The sequence below is a fragment of the Myxocyprinus asiaticus genome, chromosome 4 (genome assembly GCF_019703515.2).
Source record: "Myxocyprinus asiaticus isolate MX2 ecotype Aquarium Trade chromosome 4, UBuf_Myxa_2, whole genome shotgun sequence".
Taxonomy (NCBI): domain Eukaryota; kingdom Metazoa; phylum Chordata; class Actinopteri; order Cypriniformes; family Catostomidae; genus Myxocyprinus; species Myxocyprinus asiaticus.
Genome location: NC_059347.1, coordinates 45,760,360 through 45,778,196, shown reverse-complemented (window position 1 = coordinate 45,778,196; position 17,837 = coordinate 45,760,360). Strand labels below are relative to the sequence as shown.

The 17,837-nt window shown below is 36.4% G+C and overlaps 1 protein-coding gene across 9 annotated transcripts in view; it reads right to left on the bottom strand.

Moving 5' to 3' along the window:
• Positions 1–329: 329 nt before the first annotated feature.
• The window catches only part of LOC127431993 (two pore channel protein 1-like), a 28,857-nt gene continuing 11,349 nt past the window's right edge, over positions 330–17,837 (bottom strand). For 6 of the 9 annotated variants that reach the window (XM_051682746.1, XM_051682756.1, XM_051682709.1 and 3 more), the window contains 21 exons: positions 17,595–17,718; positions 17,441–17,499; positions 17,246–17,345; positions 16,391–16,507; positions 16,118–16,242; positions 15,983–16,031; positions 15,825–15,888; positions 15,516–15,560; positions 15,263–15,319; positions 15,063–15,137; positions 14,871–14,943; positions 14,677–14,784; positions 8,574–8,645; positions 8,402–8,491; positions 4,283–4,398; positions 4,107–4,153; positions 3,475–3,543; positions 3,064–3,160; positions 2,818–2,954; positions 2,617–2,697; positions 330–1,868 (listed from right to left, as the gene is read on the bottom strand). In XM_051682746.1, coding sequence (XP_051538706.1) covers positions 1,767–1,868; positions 2,617–2,697; positions 2,818–2,954; positions 3,064–3,160; positions 3,475–3,543; positions 4,107–4,153; positions 4,283–4,398; positions 8,402–8,491; positions 8,574–8,645; positions 14,677–14,784; positions 14,871–14,943; positions 15,063–15,137; positions 15,263–15,319; positions 15,516–15,560; positions 15,825–15,888; positions 15,983–16,031; positions 16,118–16,242; positions 16,391–16,507; positions 17,246–17,345; positions 17,441–17,499; positions 17,595–17,718 — 1,807 coding nt within the window. In that variant the 3' untranslated portion in view covers positions 330–1,766. The remainder of the gene's footprint in view (positions 1,869–2,616; positions 2,698–2,817; positions 2,955–3,063; positions 3,161–3,474; positions 3,544–4,106; positions 4,154–4,282; positions 4,399–8,401; positions 8,492–8,573; positions 8,646–14,676; positions 14,785–14,870; positions 14,944–15,062; positions 15,138–15,262; positions 15,320–15,515; positions 15,561–15,824; positions 15,889–15,982; positions 16,032–16,117; positions 16,243–16,390; positions 16,508–17,245; positions 17,346–17,440; positions 17,500–17,594; positions 17,719–17,837) is intronic. The other 3 variants (XM_051682717.1, XM_051682726.1, XM_051682739.1) reach the window with 3 other exon arrangements.

Below are 17,837 nucleotides of genomic sequence, written 5' to 3'. Positions count from 1 at the left end.
TCAGAAAGGTACATTTGTTGCTATTTAGTGTTTTAGGAGACAATAAAATAAAAAAGTGCCTTTGACACAGGCCCAGTGGGTGTTTAGCCCAGTTGAACCCTTCTCTAGGACCAAGATTGTGAAACACTGTTTACCAAATCTCTGTCTGTAAAGTCACCGGTTCAAAGGGCAGCAAGGGAGTTACCTTCAGACACAGCCAGTGTCTCACTGAGCAGACAGCCCTGCTGATTACATGGCAGCTGTGTTTCTATAGCAACCTTTACAAAGAGGAGCTGTGGCATAAATCATTTATCAAAAACAGCCCTATTAATAAACAAAATCCAAAGAGATTTCATTAAAATGAATAATTTACTAGATCTGTGGAATTGTTGTACATGTACAAAACAACAAGTACAGAAAACTGAGACACAGGTAAAAACTACAGTGTGAGAGGAGCTGGTATGATTTGTTACTTTTTGTCAGATCAAGTATGCATCATGTTCCCTTACATTCAAGAGCATCACAGCAGGCTCTCCAGATCAGATACTCTAGTCTAGACAACAGTAAACAATCATTTATGAGGTTTCATATTGCTTCCCTCACCCTCTATTAAAGGCATAAAAAAAAAAATCACTCATACAATGCAGCTAACAGGTGAGACGCTTGTGAAACAGAATTGTTTATCTTACTGTAAATAAATAAAATACTTTGAAGCACTGTGTAAAACCATCATTAGGGACAAAGTTGTCTATTAAATTTGTCATCGTCATCATCATCCTCACCATCTACAGTTTCATTTACACAAAGGAAAATTTAGCTTTGCATTCACAGAATTTCTAGGATGGTAGGATAAGGGTGGAATACAACTGTGTGATTTTGACTACATTTTATTTGAAGTGGATCCTGCGCAAACAGAAGACAGTTTGGGGGTGAGAATTACATCATAAGGGATCTGTAAAATTACTCTCAGCTTTACAATTTGGTTCTAAAACAATAGTGACTCCATACAAACTTAAAATCTCTTTGGGTGACAACACAAAATTTTGAACAAACTGAGAGATCCAGGGTCAGTTTCCAAGACAAGTCCAAGATTCCAGACTGTATGAATGTAGGTATATACTATATATATATATATATATATATATATATATATATATATATATATATATATATATATATATATATATATATATATATATATAGACAAAAAAAAAAAATCTTAGTTTGAAATCTCAATAGGTCCAAAGGTTCTAGCAAAAAGCAGCTTTAGTTTAAAACCATCATTAGCTTATTATTATTATCTTTTATCTGTTGGTTAAGCAATACCTCAGAGTCCAGAGAAAGAGACGAGTCATTTAAGTCTAAAAATCCTCACATTCAGTTCTGATTCATCAGCCACAAAAACACTCAATCGCTGCTCTCCATTTGTCAAATCCATGAGAGAGTCTGAATCATTCAAGGTCATCCAACACAAGGCAAATGTCATGAGGTGCATTTCGTGGAAGAAAAAGGTTCCTAGACGTAGTGCATGTCAAATGATTGGTCTTCCAAGATTCCCTGATTGGCCACAGAACCGTAAGGAATTTGGGGACTAAGGCTTAAAGTGAAGAAGTTCTATAGGTCTCCATGTGAAAGGAAGGTGAACTGATATGTCATGGTGAACGCCAGTGTTGTTATGGCGAGCACCTGTGCTTTCCATTAATGGAAGACGGTCCCACAGTCCCTCAGATGTACGAGAGAGTGAATTAGTTAATTCTATTGCTCTGTTAAGAGTATGTGTAAGTTACTTAGTTAATGCTGTCTGTTGCACTAGCTTCAGGACTGCCCAGATCTCTGTGGAATGTCTCATCAGGTTGAAGGTTTGTTCTGGAAAATTCCTCGTACCATTCCTTTTAACAAAAATAGATAAATTAATTAATTTAAACAAACACACATTTGCCCGTTTGGAAGTGAAGACACTTTTAAGACAATGTTGTCTTTGCAAAGCAGAACATTTTACCATTTAAAGAATTTTAAGTTGATTTAATTTATTTTCGCTAAACTTGCCAAGTTTCTGCTTGGGCATATCCTTGAATAAACAATGGTGTGTTATTTTAAATGTACACGATGAAATTAAATTTTTGGATCTAATAGGTGAATGGAGTGTGAATGATCTACTTAAAGTCTGAACGTTTCATACGTGCAGATTTATGAATGGTCAAACGTTCAAATAATCTGTTTATCATTATGACATGGCATAAAAACTTAAATTTACTCTAACTGAAAAGTGCCATTTTTTAAACTTTAAGTGTGTAATTTCTGCACCACTAACGTCACCAAATAGAATTGCAAAAAAAAAAAAGTGACTGTTTAAACAGATTTGCCAAGCACTCATCTTGCCGTCTTCCATCAGCTGGCCAAATATAGTCAAACCCCCAACTCACACCACTGTTCAAACAAACACACCAATGTTTGGATAGTGCCACAGATAGTGGATAGAGTCTCAGTGTTCATATTTTGGGGAAATCAACCAACAAATTGTTGACTTTGTTATCTCTGCAAATTAAGCTGACATAGAAGAAAGTATTTTAACCTAAAAAAAATATGACACTTAATTTTTTAACAGAGTATCTCCCTTTCCATGTGCGAAGCAAGTACCTGAATCTCCTCCTCATACATCTTCATGCTGAGGTCACTCTTGGTACGTGACCTTCGACCCAGAAAAACTAATGATGATTGCTGTGGGCAAAGTCAACATTTATCTTGCACAAACCCATTAATTTAACAAAAAACACAAACAAGATTGCTCTGAACACAATCACAGACTGCGTATAAATGTGTGTACTCTATGTGTGTTACCTCACTCCGCTCCAGCGCCACACACATGTCCTGCAGTGAGCTCAGACTGCTGATGCCAAATGTGTGTTTATACAAGTCCAGAGTGTGTAGAGCTTCGGTCTGAGACACCTCTGTCTCAAACACAATCCCCTTTTCACCTAACACACACACGAACAATGAAATGAGCCCCGATCACACACTCTTCTCTGCACCACATCGATACATTTAATTTAGCATGGCATTTAATGAAAGCTATATGTTCAGAACCTTCTGGGTCGCCCAAAGGCTCTCTGTTCTTCCGACTGTAGTTCATCCTGAAGACAAACGCATCCAGTATGAAAGCCACAATTATCGTCATGACAACCTGTATAAAACAAATCACAGAGACTTTAAAACACCCAAAACAAAACAGGGCTGAGATCACTCAATCAGATTTATAACACACAGATGGGCAATTAACATGCGTTTGTGTTTCATATTGGTTGAGCAACTACAGGAAATAGTTGTACTTATAAAAGCTCAAAAGTAATTAAAATAGTGATAAACTTGGACCATTGTAAAATGGTAACCAGTCACAGCACCTAAAATATAAAATTCCCCTTTAATCTTAAGTCTTTATGTAGAAAAATAAATAATCATATGCACATTAGTCAACAACCCATATACAAAAACACTAACCATAGTGACGATGTAAAAGGTCATGAAATAGAGGCGACTCCAGTGAGAAGTTTGTGATGTCACACCCTCCTGTAAAAAACAGGGATCAAAGGAATTAATAACTCAGCACTGATGCCAGACTGATGCTCATTAATTGATAAGGTCAGTGCTGTAGAGATACAGTACATAGGTTTTCTGCTTCAAACATACACTACACAAACATTTAGAGACTTTGGAATTACTTCACATTTAAAGCAACACTTCTAAACATAGTATATACATTACATTTAATCATGGGCAGGCAAACTTCAGTCTGCTGACTGAAATGCAACCATATTAATGCCACAGATACCACAGGAAAATTAACAGTATGGTTGTGTGCTATTCTGAACAGCCACATTCACCGTTACTGACATTTCATTTCGGTAAACAGCAGGGGGCACCACACACTATTACAGGGTGAAACTAAATGATGACAATGTAGACTTTTGTTATTTTTACATTAAGTTAATTAAAAATATTTAAGACTAAGCCTAACTCTAAAAGAAAACATATTGCATTAATTATAATATAAAATGTTTTTTTCCAAATGAGGGCATACCCAAATGTCCAACAGTCTTTTTTATCTAGCTTTGAGTGTGTGTAAGACTCACCATAGTGATGTACCAGTTGTTCACCACTGTTAGCTCAAACAGCGTGACTGAAAGATGGTAGAGATAGAAAAAAGCTCCTCAGTTACAAACAACACAAAGCTATATACTCAAGATTACTAAAGAGAGAAGATTGAGTATCTATATTAGAATGGTTCTGTGTGTCTGCATGCACATACCAAAGCTGCTCAGGATGTTATTAAAGTTATTGAGATAGTAATATCCCTCCTCCAGCTTTGTCCCATTGCCAAAGGTTACATTAATCTGACGATACGAGTCAGCAACATTGCTAGTGCTTTGAAAGACAGAGAACATACCATTACACACATGCATACACAAATAAATGCCATGCTTAATCAGTATAAATCACATTTATAGAAATGGGTTCAGCCTGTTTAGGTTATCTAGTGTCTCTGCGTGGACAACTGTCACAGCACCTCAGAAAACAGTCTCGTAATTTTGCTCATGATCAACTTCAATCCTTCGCTGTCATAGGTCATGAAGAGCTAACAAAACTTATCAAAAAATCTAAATCCACATCACATATGTTAAATCCAATACCAACTAAGCTCTTAAAAGAGGTATTCCCAGTAATCTCAGAACCTCTTCTTAATATTATTAACTCCTCACTATTCTTAAGACATGTCCCAAGAAACTTTAAAATGGCAGTTATCAAACCACTTATTAAGAAGCCACAGCTTGATTCTAGAGAATTGGCTAATTACAGACCGATTTCAAATCTACCATTTATGTTGAAAATACTAGAAAAGATAGTGTCCTCTCAACTATGTTCATTTCTACAGAGAAATGGAATATATGAACAATTTCAGTCAGGATTTAGGCCCCAACACAGTACAGAGACTGCACTTATCAGAGTTACAAATGACTTGCTCTTATCATCTGATCGCGGCTGCATTTCTCTTCTAGAGCTTTTAGATCTTAGTGCTGCCTTCGACACAATAGCTCACGACATTCTCTTGAATAGGCTGGAGAATTATGTTGGCATTAGTGGACTGGCATTAACATGGTTTATGTCCTATTTACCAGACTGCTACCACATTGTATGTATAAATGAGGAATTGTCAAATCAAACAAAAATAAAGTATGGAGTGCCACAGGGATCAGTTTTAGGACCTTTGCTTTTCTCCTTATACATGCTTCCCCCGGGAGATATTATCATCAGGAATCATGGAATAGGTTTCCACTGTTATGCCAATGATACCCAACTTTATTTTTCTTCTAAGCCCAACGAAAATTCACAATTTTCCATATTAGCAGTGTATCAATGAAATCAAAAATTGGATGGCCAGAAATGTCCTTCTACTCAATTCCGACAAAACAGAGGTACTAATGATTGGACCAAAAAGCTCTAAAAATAAGCTGCCAAAATATAATCTGACTCTCGATGGATGTACTGTTACGTCGTCTACATCTGCAAAGAACTTAGGTGTTATATTTGATACCAATTTGTCTTTTGAAAATCAAATTTCCAATGTTTGTAGAACAGCATTCTTCCACCTGAGAAATATTGCTAAATTACGACACATGCTCTCTGTTGCTGATGCCGAAAAATTAATTCATGCATTTATGACCTCAAGACTAGCTTATTGTAAAGCATTACTGGGAGGATGTCCAGCAAGTTCAATAAATAAACTTAAATTGGTTCAAATTGCAGCTGCCAGAGTGTTGACTATAACCAAGAAATATGATCATATTAGCCCAATTTTATCATCGTTACATTGGCTACCTGTTCAATTTTGTATTCATTTTAAAATTGTGTTAACTACATACAAAGCCTTCAACAGTCTAGCTCCACAGTATTTAAGTGACCTTCTGACACGCTATATTCTGTCACGTTCATTACGATCACAAAATTCTGGCTTGTTAATAATTCCAAGAATATCAAAATCCACAAAAGGAGGTAGATCCTTTTCCTATTTGGCTCCTAAACTATGGAATAGTCTCCTTAACAGTGTTCGGGATGCAGACACACTCACTCAGTTTAATTCTAGATTAAAGACTCATCTATTTAGCCAGGCATACACCTAATTTATCCATCAACTCACAATTAGGCTGCTTTAGTTAGGTCTAGAAACATCCATCATGATCTATAACTCCGCATAAAATTGAATGGCATCTACGCTAATATTATTATATTTGTTTCCATGTCTCAACCTCGGGATTCAGCTCCATTCCTGCTTGGTGTCGGCCTCCACTGCTATGTGTCACTAAGAGACGATGACAAACTACAGCTGGTGTTAGCCAGACATCACTTCAGTTTTTTTTTTACTTCAGAGGATGAACTGATGCCAACCCTAACTGTAAGACATTGGATACTTCATATGCCACTGCCTGAACCTTGACTTAGGATGGACCCCACCGAACCTCACCAAAATGACCTGCAGGTTGAACTGTGATGCACCCCATCATTTATCTCTGCCTGCATCACCTTTGTGTATTGTTGGACTACACTCTTGAAATGGAATACATTGGCTATCATTTAATTGCCAACAAAAGCCTTCCTCAGCCAACTAACAAAGGACAATGCATCTATGTGAACTTCTGCAGTTAATCCAGGATGGACTTCAAAGAAATGAGTCATTAATCTTAAAGTTAATATATATATATATATATATATATATATATATATATATATATATATATATATATATATATATATATATATATATATATATATTTTTTTTTTTTTTTTTTTTTTTTATTTATATTTTAAAAACACTGGACCTTAACTCTTAATTTACAAATTTAAAACCATGACTTGGACTGCACACAAATAACTAATATTGGCATTATATTCACGCTGGTTAGCCAGAGGGGAATTGGCCCCACAGTGATCCTGGTTTCTTCCAAGGTTATTTTTCTCCATTAACCAACATCTTATGGAGTTTTGTGTTACTTGCCACAGTCACCTTCAGCTTGCTCATAGTGGTTCTAAATACAATTATTATTCAATTTCTGTACACATTTTACAATCATATTTAATCAAACTACACAATGATCACTGTAAGCCATTATAGATATTACAGTTGAATTTTTTTTTTTAATGCATGATGTCCTGTAAAGCTGCTTTGAAACAATGTGTGTTGTGAAAAACGCTATACAAATAAAAATGACTTGACATTGTGTTTTGTCTTTGCTATACATTGTCCATAATTTAATTTAATTTAAACCAACTGATCTCAGTTCAGGACGCTCTGGGCTGTCAGTAAAGGGTTAAACTTTTGTCGCACTGATTCATGTGACAAAACAATACTGCGTAGATAACAGCAGAGTTTGTCTTTGGGAGAAATGCCAACAAAACTACATCTGGCAAGAAACCCAATACATTTTTACACTGAAACCTGTTTTAGTCAAAAGATTAGTCTCTTTTCATCCGATATGCCATTTTAAAAATCTGAGCGATTTATCGCGAAACGCCACGCTGTTAACCACAATGACCACTATAGTGGACAACAGCGCTAGTTTTTCATTAGAAATCTTATATTCACTGTGCATTATCACACTTTCAGAGGCTTAATATGGAGTTTGGATGAAAATAAGGTGCATTTTAAACTGTTCTGAGACCAGTGCAGACAAACAGCAGCACACTGGAGGTTGAGTCATTCACTAAATAGACAGCAAGGCAGCATCCTATTGCTTTCCTATGCAGCCAAAAGGATTTACTCCAAGCATCCGACCAAAAATTCAGTTTCAGACTGCAGATGTATGGACCACTCAACATGTTTGGCAGACATGGGACAATGGTAATCAGTACATAGATTCAGAATTTCTGTTTACATGGTTGGCTTGGATGATGCTGGCCATTACATTTCTGATTGGTAAAATGCTTCAGCACTGGATATCACTTGTTTGACAGTGCAAAGAGAGAACATTGAGATTTTGTAGCCAAAGCAAAAAAAACAAAAAGCAAACACTGTAACATAAGTCAAATCTAGTAAACTAATTTTTTTTTGTATAGTTTTTTTATTTGTGCTTTTTCCAATACACATCGTTCCAAAGCAGCTTTAAGAAATCAGTTGTAATGTCTGTAACATCTCAAAAACATGTATATATGGACCAACACTCCAGGATACATAAACAATTTGATTAAAAAACTAAATCTGACTTTCTATAGCTTGGTATAATTAAAAATTTCACATCTTGGTCTTACTGTCCCCAAATGAGAACATACACACAGCAGTCACACTCGGGTCTCAGGAAGTTAAAGAAAGCAGGACATATACCATATTTTATAAAATACTAGGACATACGTTTATATGTTGGTCAAATACACTTACTTGCAGCAGTTTGGATAAACAACATCAGCGAAAAACTCCATTCCAACAATGGCAAAGGAATAATAGAAGATAATGAGAGTTAGACCTAGACTACAGAAAGAAAGAGAACGGCTGAGTTAGAGAAAGGCTAAGTGTATGAGTAATGAGCTGATATGGATTCTTCTTTCTGTACCTGGCCATACGTGGGAAGAGCTCAAACATTGTGTCCAGAACATTCCGATAACGCTGCTTAATTTTAAACAACCTTCATAAGAGGTAGGAAAAAAATTAGCAAAATCTATAAAAAAAGGAAAATATCTTATAAATACTAAATACGGTTCAATGTTAAGACCAAAAGACATGTAAATCTTTTTAAGATGCATTGCAGATTTGAGATATGGGTGTTTCTTCAACTTTGGGCACTTTTAGCCCTGTGGACTTACAGAAAGTAATGTCATGTATAAACATTTTTCATACTCTCACTAGTTTCTTTAATTTGTTTATTAACAATGTCCAAGACTGAATGTAAAGTACATGTGTCTCCAAAGGTTATTATTTTTTTTTTCTAAAAGTCATGAAAATTATGAAACAGTGTCATTTCCACATTGATAGAAAAAAGTGTAACAATTCTGAAATAAAAATGTTCTGTCTAAATACAATTAAATTATATTTTCACACTTTTTGCATAATTTGGAAAAATTACAACTTTACTGAAAATGACAACAAATAAAAAGTGATAATTACCATGTCCACAAATTATGTTATTACTCAACCATTTGCTTGATCTGCACAAAATACTGTTGGTGTCATTTTAAAGCTTAGACTCTTATCTTTACAATGAATATAGCGGATCTGACCAATTCTAAAATACTGCTTTTAAATTTGCTGATAAATTAGAACTGTTCCATTAAAATTTGTTTTTAAAAAAAAAAAAAAAAAAAAATCACAAATTTGTGATCACAACAATCTTTGGAAATGTCTTGATTAGTAGAATATAACAGGCAAATTTGTTTCATTCAGAGACCAAACTACAGTGAGTATTAGTGTGTGAAATCCACATGTATCTTTAAAAAAAAAAAAAAGGGAAAACACTATTTCCATCACATTTTGGTTTATTACTCCATGAAAAATACACATAGTAAAGAAAATTATATATCACAACTTACAGCAGGCGATCCTGAATCAACCAAGTCCTCTCTCGACATCATACGATTTGTAAATCCAGTGAAATTCCTCAAAGAGTGTCCTGAAAGCTACCATGGCTAGTGCTAATAGGGATCGCTATCCATCTTTTTCCTGAACGTGGAAGTGCTCCACGATTCGACTGTTTTCAGTTTCTGGCCTCCAATGTTTTCACTCGCATCGGTGTATATTCTTAGAGGGTAATGAAATGTTTAAGGTATTACATTTGTAAAAATTTCAAAAAACATGCCGATACTTCACAGAGTCTTGTAGATGACATGAAGCGATGGTCAGAGATAAGTTACGTTGATATCATTAATTATTCTGAGATGTTATGACAGCCAACAACTGCACAAGTTGAGACTGAAATTCATTTTAGACCAAGTAAAACTTGAATGGTTATTGTTGTTCTCTGGATCGCTCGTTTGACAGTTTTTACTTGGCGTCTCAAGACCAGAAATACAAAACAGGCAATTAGAATCATCATGGAGCTGCCCAGTGGTTGCTCAGGAAAACTGGACAGCAGCAATCTTCTCTGGGAGCATCTCACTAAAACTCGATCCTTCAGGTCATAGATCATGTCAGATCGCTCTCATTGGATCTCTAGAGTGTCAGATTCCATATTTGGGCAAACCAAGTGTAACATGTTCAGTGTGGGGTCAATAATAGAACCAGAGCGCACATACATAGGTATGCATAGGTGTTTTCCAAATTGCATTTTTGCCCCTTTGAAGGACGGAGGTGTTCCAGCTGGCTGAGAACCGGGTGGCGGCCTGTTAGGGAGCCGACGAGTTTTTTTCTTCTTCTCCTTTCTCTTCTCTCTCTCTGTCTCTCTCTCTCTCGCTCTCTCCTTTTCTTGCTCCTCTCTGTATCCTCACCGTCGCGTTCTTGAGCCAGCAGCGAGGTCTCCAGGACAGTGTGGTCTTCCTCCAAAATCCCGGGTTTCAGCACCACTGTAACAGACCTCTGCTCGTTTGGGAAGAAGGAAGCGGGAGCCAAGTGCACACCCAAACATAAGACATTTATTTTCACACTTTTCAGTGTCTTCCCATTCATACATTGCTTTTCAGCAACACACACCCTAGTGGCTTTTCAGCTCACTGACCACGCAGTCCCTCTACTTTTCAGCAGTAGCTCTCAACCACACACATACACAGCTTTGTTGAGTCTCTCTCTCTCTGTGTGTCTCTCCCGAATGCAGCTCTGGTTGCGGCTTTATCCCTTGCCTGCCAACACTGCAATCACCAACAGATGGGCGAGATAATCCATCCCGGCCTCGCACCGCACTGTCATCACTCGGCCCCGCCCCGCTCGCCACAGTAAGAAAGTTAACTTTTTCACAAAGGGCCCTGTCACAAGACTTTTGGTACTTTTCCACTGCACGTTACGGTTTGACTTGACTCGACTCTGCTCGCTTTACTTTTCTGAGCTTGCTTTTCCACTGCAGTTGGTTTGCACCAGCTGTGCGTAAGTTCTTACGTAAGTTGGGATGTAAAGTTCACACTAAGGGCTTAGTGACTACTAGTTAGTTTGTAACTAAGTCAGCACTTAATTTGGTTGCACCACCTGTTCTTAAGGCAAGACTTAACAAGTAGGTCATAAGCTCTCTGTAAAGTAATGCGTAGTCGCATAATATGACGTTTACCTGTATTTATCCAATAAACAGCCTTCAAATTTGTACACAGAAGTATTAAAAAGCCATGCATTTCAGTTTTCTCTCATTACGGTTGATGTTCAAACCTTGTAACCCATAACTGTCAGCTGTAATAAATGTAATGTAATAAAAGTAGCTACATTTGATAAATAGTATTTTTGCCCTGTTTAAATAACAATATATAGGAACTGTAAATAAATGAGGGGTGATAAATACTAATACAACAGGCTGGAAAAATAGACATTTATTCATTTTAATATCTTACATATTTCATATGTTGAAACTTGACACCGGGCGAAGCACCCCGGAAACTGCATCGTTAGATCGGTTTCATGTTGAAGAGCTGCTTAAAAGTAAGCTTTTTTTTTCTCTCTCATAAATGTAAACGAGTGTAAATGCCAACATCATCATATATGTCGAAAAGACTGATGCCAGTCACGCAAAACATGAGCTCATTTATGTCATTAATGAATCTGCTTTTTTATTCCATCAGTTACTCCTGGTCAAAGGCTTCCGTAAATATTTAGTTTGTACGTAGGGTTACGTCCTAAGTTTAATGATGCAACACTCAAATATTTAGTAGTGCGTAAATTGTGACTTAGTGCCCATTTACGCCACAACTAGGCTAAGTTGTAACGTACGTATAGCTGGTGCAACCGGCCCCAGATCCCTACTGCGCATGTCTTCCATTGAAGCATTTCTGGTAGCTGCATTTTCATAACCCAGAACTGTCAAAATAAAAAGAGTAGCGTGTACTTTAGATTCTAGCTAAAACAGATAAAAAAAGATGTGTAAAAACTGAAAATAAACAGTTAGGTGTCATTACTGGATCCTTTAAATAAGACTGAGTAAACACATTTTCTCAAAGAACATCAAATGTTTGCCTGAAGTGACGTGTTGTTGATACTGAGCATGTCTACACGAGAAAGGCAATGAAAGTGTATCGTAGTTTAGATGCTCATAATTATTTTCTCACCGGAAAGGTCGGGAATATTGGATCGCTCCTATTATAATCAATGAAGCTGTTAATGCTGTACGCGCATGACTTACAAGGATTTTTTTATTTTTTATTATATATATAAAAACACTTTCCTTCTGCGCTAGATTTATATTACTACAACAGATAATGTTGACTTTTGTGTGACAAACTGTTTATGTTCCTCATTTGTAAGTTGCTTTGGATAAAAGCAACTGCTAAATTACAAAATGTAAATGACTTGTGCAGCTTCGTTCATTATAATATGGGCGATCTACAGTCACTTTTAGAGCCTGTAAAGAAATACTCTGACTTAACTAGCTAGCTAAGCTCTACTGTTGGTTGGCATAAAAAAAAAAATCAAACTTACTATTAGTTGGCAAAAATGTTGTTCACTTACCAGAGTTGTGTGCTGCAGTTGTTATTATTGCACATATCCAGCTGTCTGGCTTCATTGCTGCAGTTCACGCGTCCATTTTTGGTTGTTTTTTCATAATGCCCTATTTTGATAATTGTATTAACGTCAATCTTGTTGAAGTCACTTTGAATGAAGCGCCTCCCGCTGTTGTTTGAATGAATTTGAACACTAGCCAGAAATGTTCAAGGGTCACATGACAGTAGATAGACAGACAGACAATACAGTTGTGCTCAAAAGTTTGCACACCCTGGCAGAAATTGTGAAATTTTGGCATTGATTTTGAAAATATGACTGATCATGCAAAAAAAAATTAAGGATAGTGATTATATGAAGCCATTTATTATCACATAGTTGTTTGGCTCCTTTTTAAATAATAATGATAACAGAAATCACCCAAATGGCCCTGATCAAAAGTTTACATACCCTTGAATGTTTGGCCTTGTTACAGACACACAAGGTGACACACACAGGTTTAAATGGCAATTAAAGGTTAATTTCCCACACCTGTGGCTTGTTAAATTGCAATTAGCAAGATTTCAGCCACAACTGCCAGAAGAATTGTTCGGGATACAAAGAAAAACCCACAGGTAACCTCAGGAGAAATACAGGCTGCTCTGGAAAAAGACGCTGTGGTTGTTTCAAAGAGCACAATACTTGCTGACCCCTCTCCAAATATAACACTTATGGTTGTGACCATAAAGCACTATTTTGGTCTCGTCATTCCAAATTACAGTGTGCCAGAAGCTGTGAGGCGTGTCAATGTGTTGTCAGGCATATTGTAACCGGGCTTTTTTGTGGCATTGTCTTCTTTCTGGCAACTCGACCATGCAGCTCATTTTTGTTCAAGTATCGTTGTATTGTGCTCTTTGAAACAACCACACCGTCTTTTTCCAGAGCAGCCTGTATTTCTCCTGAGGTAACCTGTGGGTTTTTCTTTGTATCCCGAACAATTCTTCTGGCAGTTGTGGCTGAAATCTTTCTTGATCTGCCTGACCTTGGCTTGGTATCAAGAGATCCCTGAATTTTCCACTTCTTACTAAGTGATTGAACAGTATTGACTGGCATTTTCAAGGCTTTGGATATCTTTTTATATCCTTTTCCATCTTTATAAAATTCTATTACCTTGTTACGCAGGTCCTTTGACAGTTCTTTTCTGCTCCACATGGCTCAGTATCTAGCCTGCTCAGTGCATCCACGTGAGAGCTAACAAACTCACTGACTATTTATACACAGACACTAATTTTTGCATGATCAGTCATATTTTCAAAATCAATGCCATAATTTCTGCCAGGGTGTGCAAAGTTTTGAGCACAACTGTATATTTATTTATATATAATTTAATGAGGAATAAGGTTTATTATTATTCACATGGTACAAAGTTGAAAACACGATGCTGACGGGGCACGTTTACATTAGTCACACTTTTCTTTGCATGCCCTTGCTTCAATTTAGAACACTTGATTATCTATTATCAAAAAAAAAACTAAATATGCATAAAGTGAGGATAAAAATATGGATATTGTCAATCATAAAAGATTTATATACAGCAAAACCCCACAAGGTGTCAGTGATTGTTTTTATTTCACCTCTAGAGTCCGCTGTAATACTGTAGAACCAAGCTGTACTAACTGCAGAATCCTTTAGCTCCGGCCACAGAGGAAAAAAAGAGGAATAATAAAAAAAAAAAAAAACCTATCTGCAATTATTGGCATAGATTTTTGCCAATAACTGATCATTCAAAAAAGCAACTATTGGAACTGATTAATCAGTAAAACCAATTTATCGGTCTACATCAATTACACAGGCATTTGAAAAGAACCAAAAATAAATGAAGGCCTGGTACAAAGTATCCAACTCAGTTTTAAAGAGACATATAAGTCTCATTGTGTCATAAGAACAAGAAAAAAAAGTTTATATCTGTTTTAATAAAATTAAACCGCCAGGACATGAAACTGCCACAAGTTGAAGAAACACCCATATTATATAACAGAATTTCTGAAAAACAAGAAATTATTGAAATGAACAACTACAACTTTCCAAATAAAACAGCAGCCATACACACTCACCGGAGAAGCTGAAGAGGTCTCAACACCACAATGAAGTAGAATGGCTCCATTTCAAAGGCCAGAACAATCAATCCCAGAAAGGCAAAGACTGTTACTGAGAAATCAAAGCTGGAAACCGAAACATAACCAGAGGTAAGGCAGTGTGTATTAGTGAGTCTGTGTGTGTGTTTGTACTTGTTACTATGTGTACTTACAGGTTCCATCCTGAGCTGAAATATGTCATAGGACCAAGGCCTGAGATCTTCAATAAGACCTCAACTCCGTAAACTAGACCCCAGAAAGACATCAGCAGGAAAAAAATAAGTTTTTAATATTTTGAACTTTAATAAATATTTTCATTTAGACATTACATTCACCACTAGTTTTTTGAAACAGTTTACACCTACTTGTGAGGAAAATAATGTAACTCAGGGGGACAACACGAGTCCAAGAGACCCCTTCTGTGAGGAGAGAAGAGCTCCCTGAGAGCCAAATTCAATAGGGTTCACATCCTCAAAAAAAGTTATTTTACCATTTCCTTTGTTTAACAGTTTTTCTGAATTGTGATTTTACAATTCCAACACACCAACACTCAAGCAGATCATACCATGTAATTTGTTTGTCTCCACTAGGATCCAGATGCCATTAGTTGCTACTACCAGATCTGCAATAGATTAATCAATAAATATATGTTAGTAAAAATTATTGGAATGAATACAGTGTAAATGCAAATAATAATAGTTTTAACCTCAAAGCTAATGCATGAATTTCAAGGGGTATTTTTTTATTGATTAGGTATTGCATTTAAAGGGTTGATATCTAAAGGTTAATACCACAAGATAGTTAAGATTCTAACTTACACATTGCATATTGGAAAGCTTTGGAGTTTACAAGTAAATTGATTCCTGTTTAAAAAAAAATAAACAATAAAAAAATAAAAAGATTAAATAATCATAAAAAGGAAATATTATGACAGAAAACAATTGATGCCAGCTGAAATTGACATGTAGACCCAAACTAGACATGAAAGTATCTGGTAATTTTGAACAGTTGAATAAAGACAGTACATATTGTGTGTGTGTATATATATATATATATATATATATATATATATATATATATATATATATATATATATATACCATAACATAACATAACATAACAAGAACCTTTGAAAATGAGGAATGCAGTACGAGGAAGATCATCAAACCAGTACTCTCCACTCCGTTTAGCCTGTGACACACATATAGACCAGATGTTCATGCTCTGTAGGGTTAATACACACCCTAGTTTAAAATCAAATGACTGACTATTTCTGAAATCTGACCTTCCATTTGAGCCCAGTGACTTCATAAAACTTATAAAAGTCCTGAAGGCTGAAACAGAAGCACAAAAAAACCTTTTCAGAACATCCATTAAAATAATAGAAAGAGTGTGCATGTTTGCAATTGTGTGTATGCACCTCAACATGGTTGCGCCTGACTGGTTGAGGGCTTTAAAGGTAAGGAAACGATCCCGTGCAGACATTTGTGGACGATAGAATCGCATCAGTCCATCAAACTGTTTCAGAGACACTCCATCTGGCCTCTAAAAAAAAAAAAAAAAAAACACACACACACACACAAACAAACAAGCAGAAACATACACACATATTACATACACCCACATACACAACCAAAATTCAGCATTTCTGTGCAAGAATGTGTGTGAGCTGTGAAAATCTCTCAAAGCTCACCTGTCGACTAACCAGCAGCTGGAATGCATGCTCAATGGCAGATCGCTTGTGTAGTAGCAGAGATTTAAACTTCATCTTCTCAACTCCATTAAAAGTGTCAAAAACAACCGCCAGGAGCTGTGAAGTAAAAAAATAAATAAATAATTAAAAAAAATACTACAGGAATGTACAACAAAATTAACAAGTATTGCTTCAAAAGGACAAGCTGTAGTTGCTGAAGCAACACACTGTTAAGCCCATGAAGTGACTTTGTGTTTAGTCAACAGAAAGGGGTAGCCATTGATGGTATTTGCTGTTTATTGGATATGGGCATTTACGGTTTGAGAGTGTTTGTTTATCATTGCAGTGTTTTTTGCTTAATGTTTAAAAGAGTTTGTAATTTTAGGCCAGGTGTTCGTTATTTGAGGGAGTCCATTTTGATATTTTTTAAATGAGTAGTCCAAACCAAACATGATGCGATAAGATTCCAGTGACAAGAAATTTGAACTTTATCACTGAACGTGTATATGTTGCTCAATGCAGCACAATCACAGCCAGTCAGAACATATTTGATGTTTTAATGTACAATTTTGAGAAGCAGGATTTTGGACGATGCAATGCTGCAAAAATAGAAACCAAGCGATCAACAGAATGTCATGACGCTCGTTTTTGCTTGTTTGTACATAAATTCTGATTAATATGGAAGAGATCCCTTTCATCACATCACTTTATCATGTCAAGACATTGTGGAAGGGTGCATCTTTAAGGGTGTTTGTCTGACCACTAATGCTGAAAGGCAGCTAATTATAATATTTCCAAAGTTACCGTGCATCTGAAATCTTGTTAAAAGTAGTAGATCTGATGTTGATTACAGACCAGATTCATGATGAAGTAGAGCTCGATGGACAGATAGACAATGAAGAAAATGCATGACCAACGATTCTTTGAATATGCTGGCATCATCACGTCTGGAAAACTATTGAAAAGAAAAAAGGAAGAACCGCACAACCCCATTGAGATTGACAGTCAAGTTGTTTTCCCCAGGATGTGTGCACCAGAATGCTTACTCACTTTGCGGTGGTCAGAAGGACGAATAGACTCACAATGCTGTCCTCCAGTGTTTTAAAATACTAGAAAGAAAGAAAAGCATCTATGAGTTTGTGTGCATGTCTGTGTGGGAGGAAAATGTGGAACACATAAGTAAGTGTAAGAGTTATGTACTAACAGTGTCAGCCGTGTTGGCTGAGAACAGACAGAATCCTAGTATGGCAAAAATAACCATGAAGAAAAGCAGGAGCAGGAGAATATCAATGAAGGGTGGAAGGGACTGAAATATCTGCCTCAGGTTTCTGAGGGAGGACAGAAACAGACAGAGTGTCAGAATATTATATATTACAAAACGGATAGTTCTGGTCCTAAAATATGATTGGATGAGGCACATTCAGAGCTGCGAGCCTGTGACTGCACA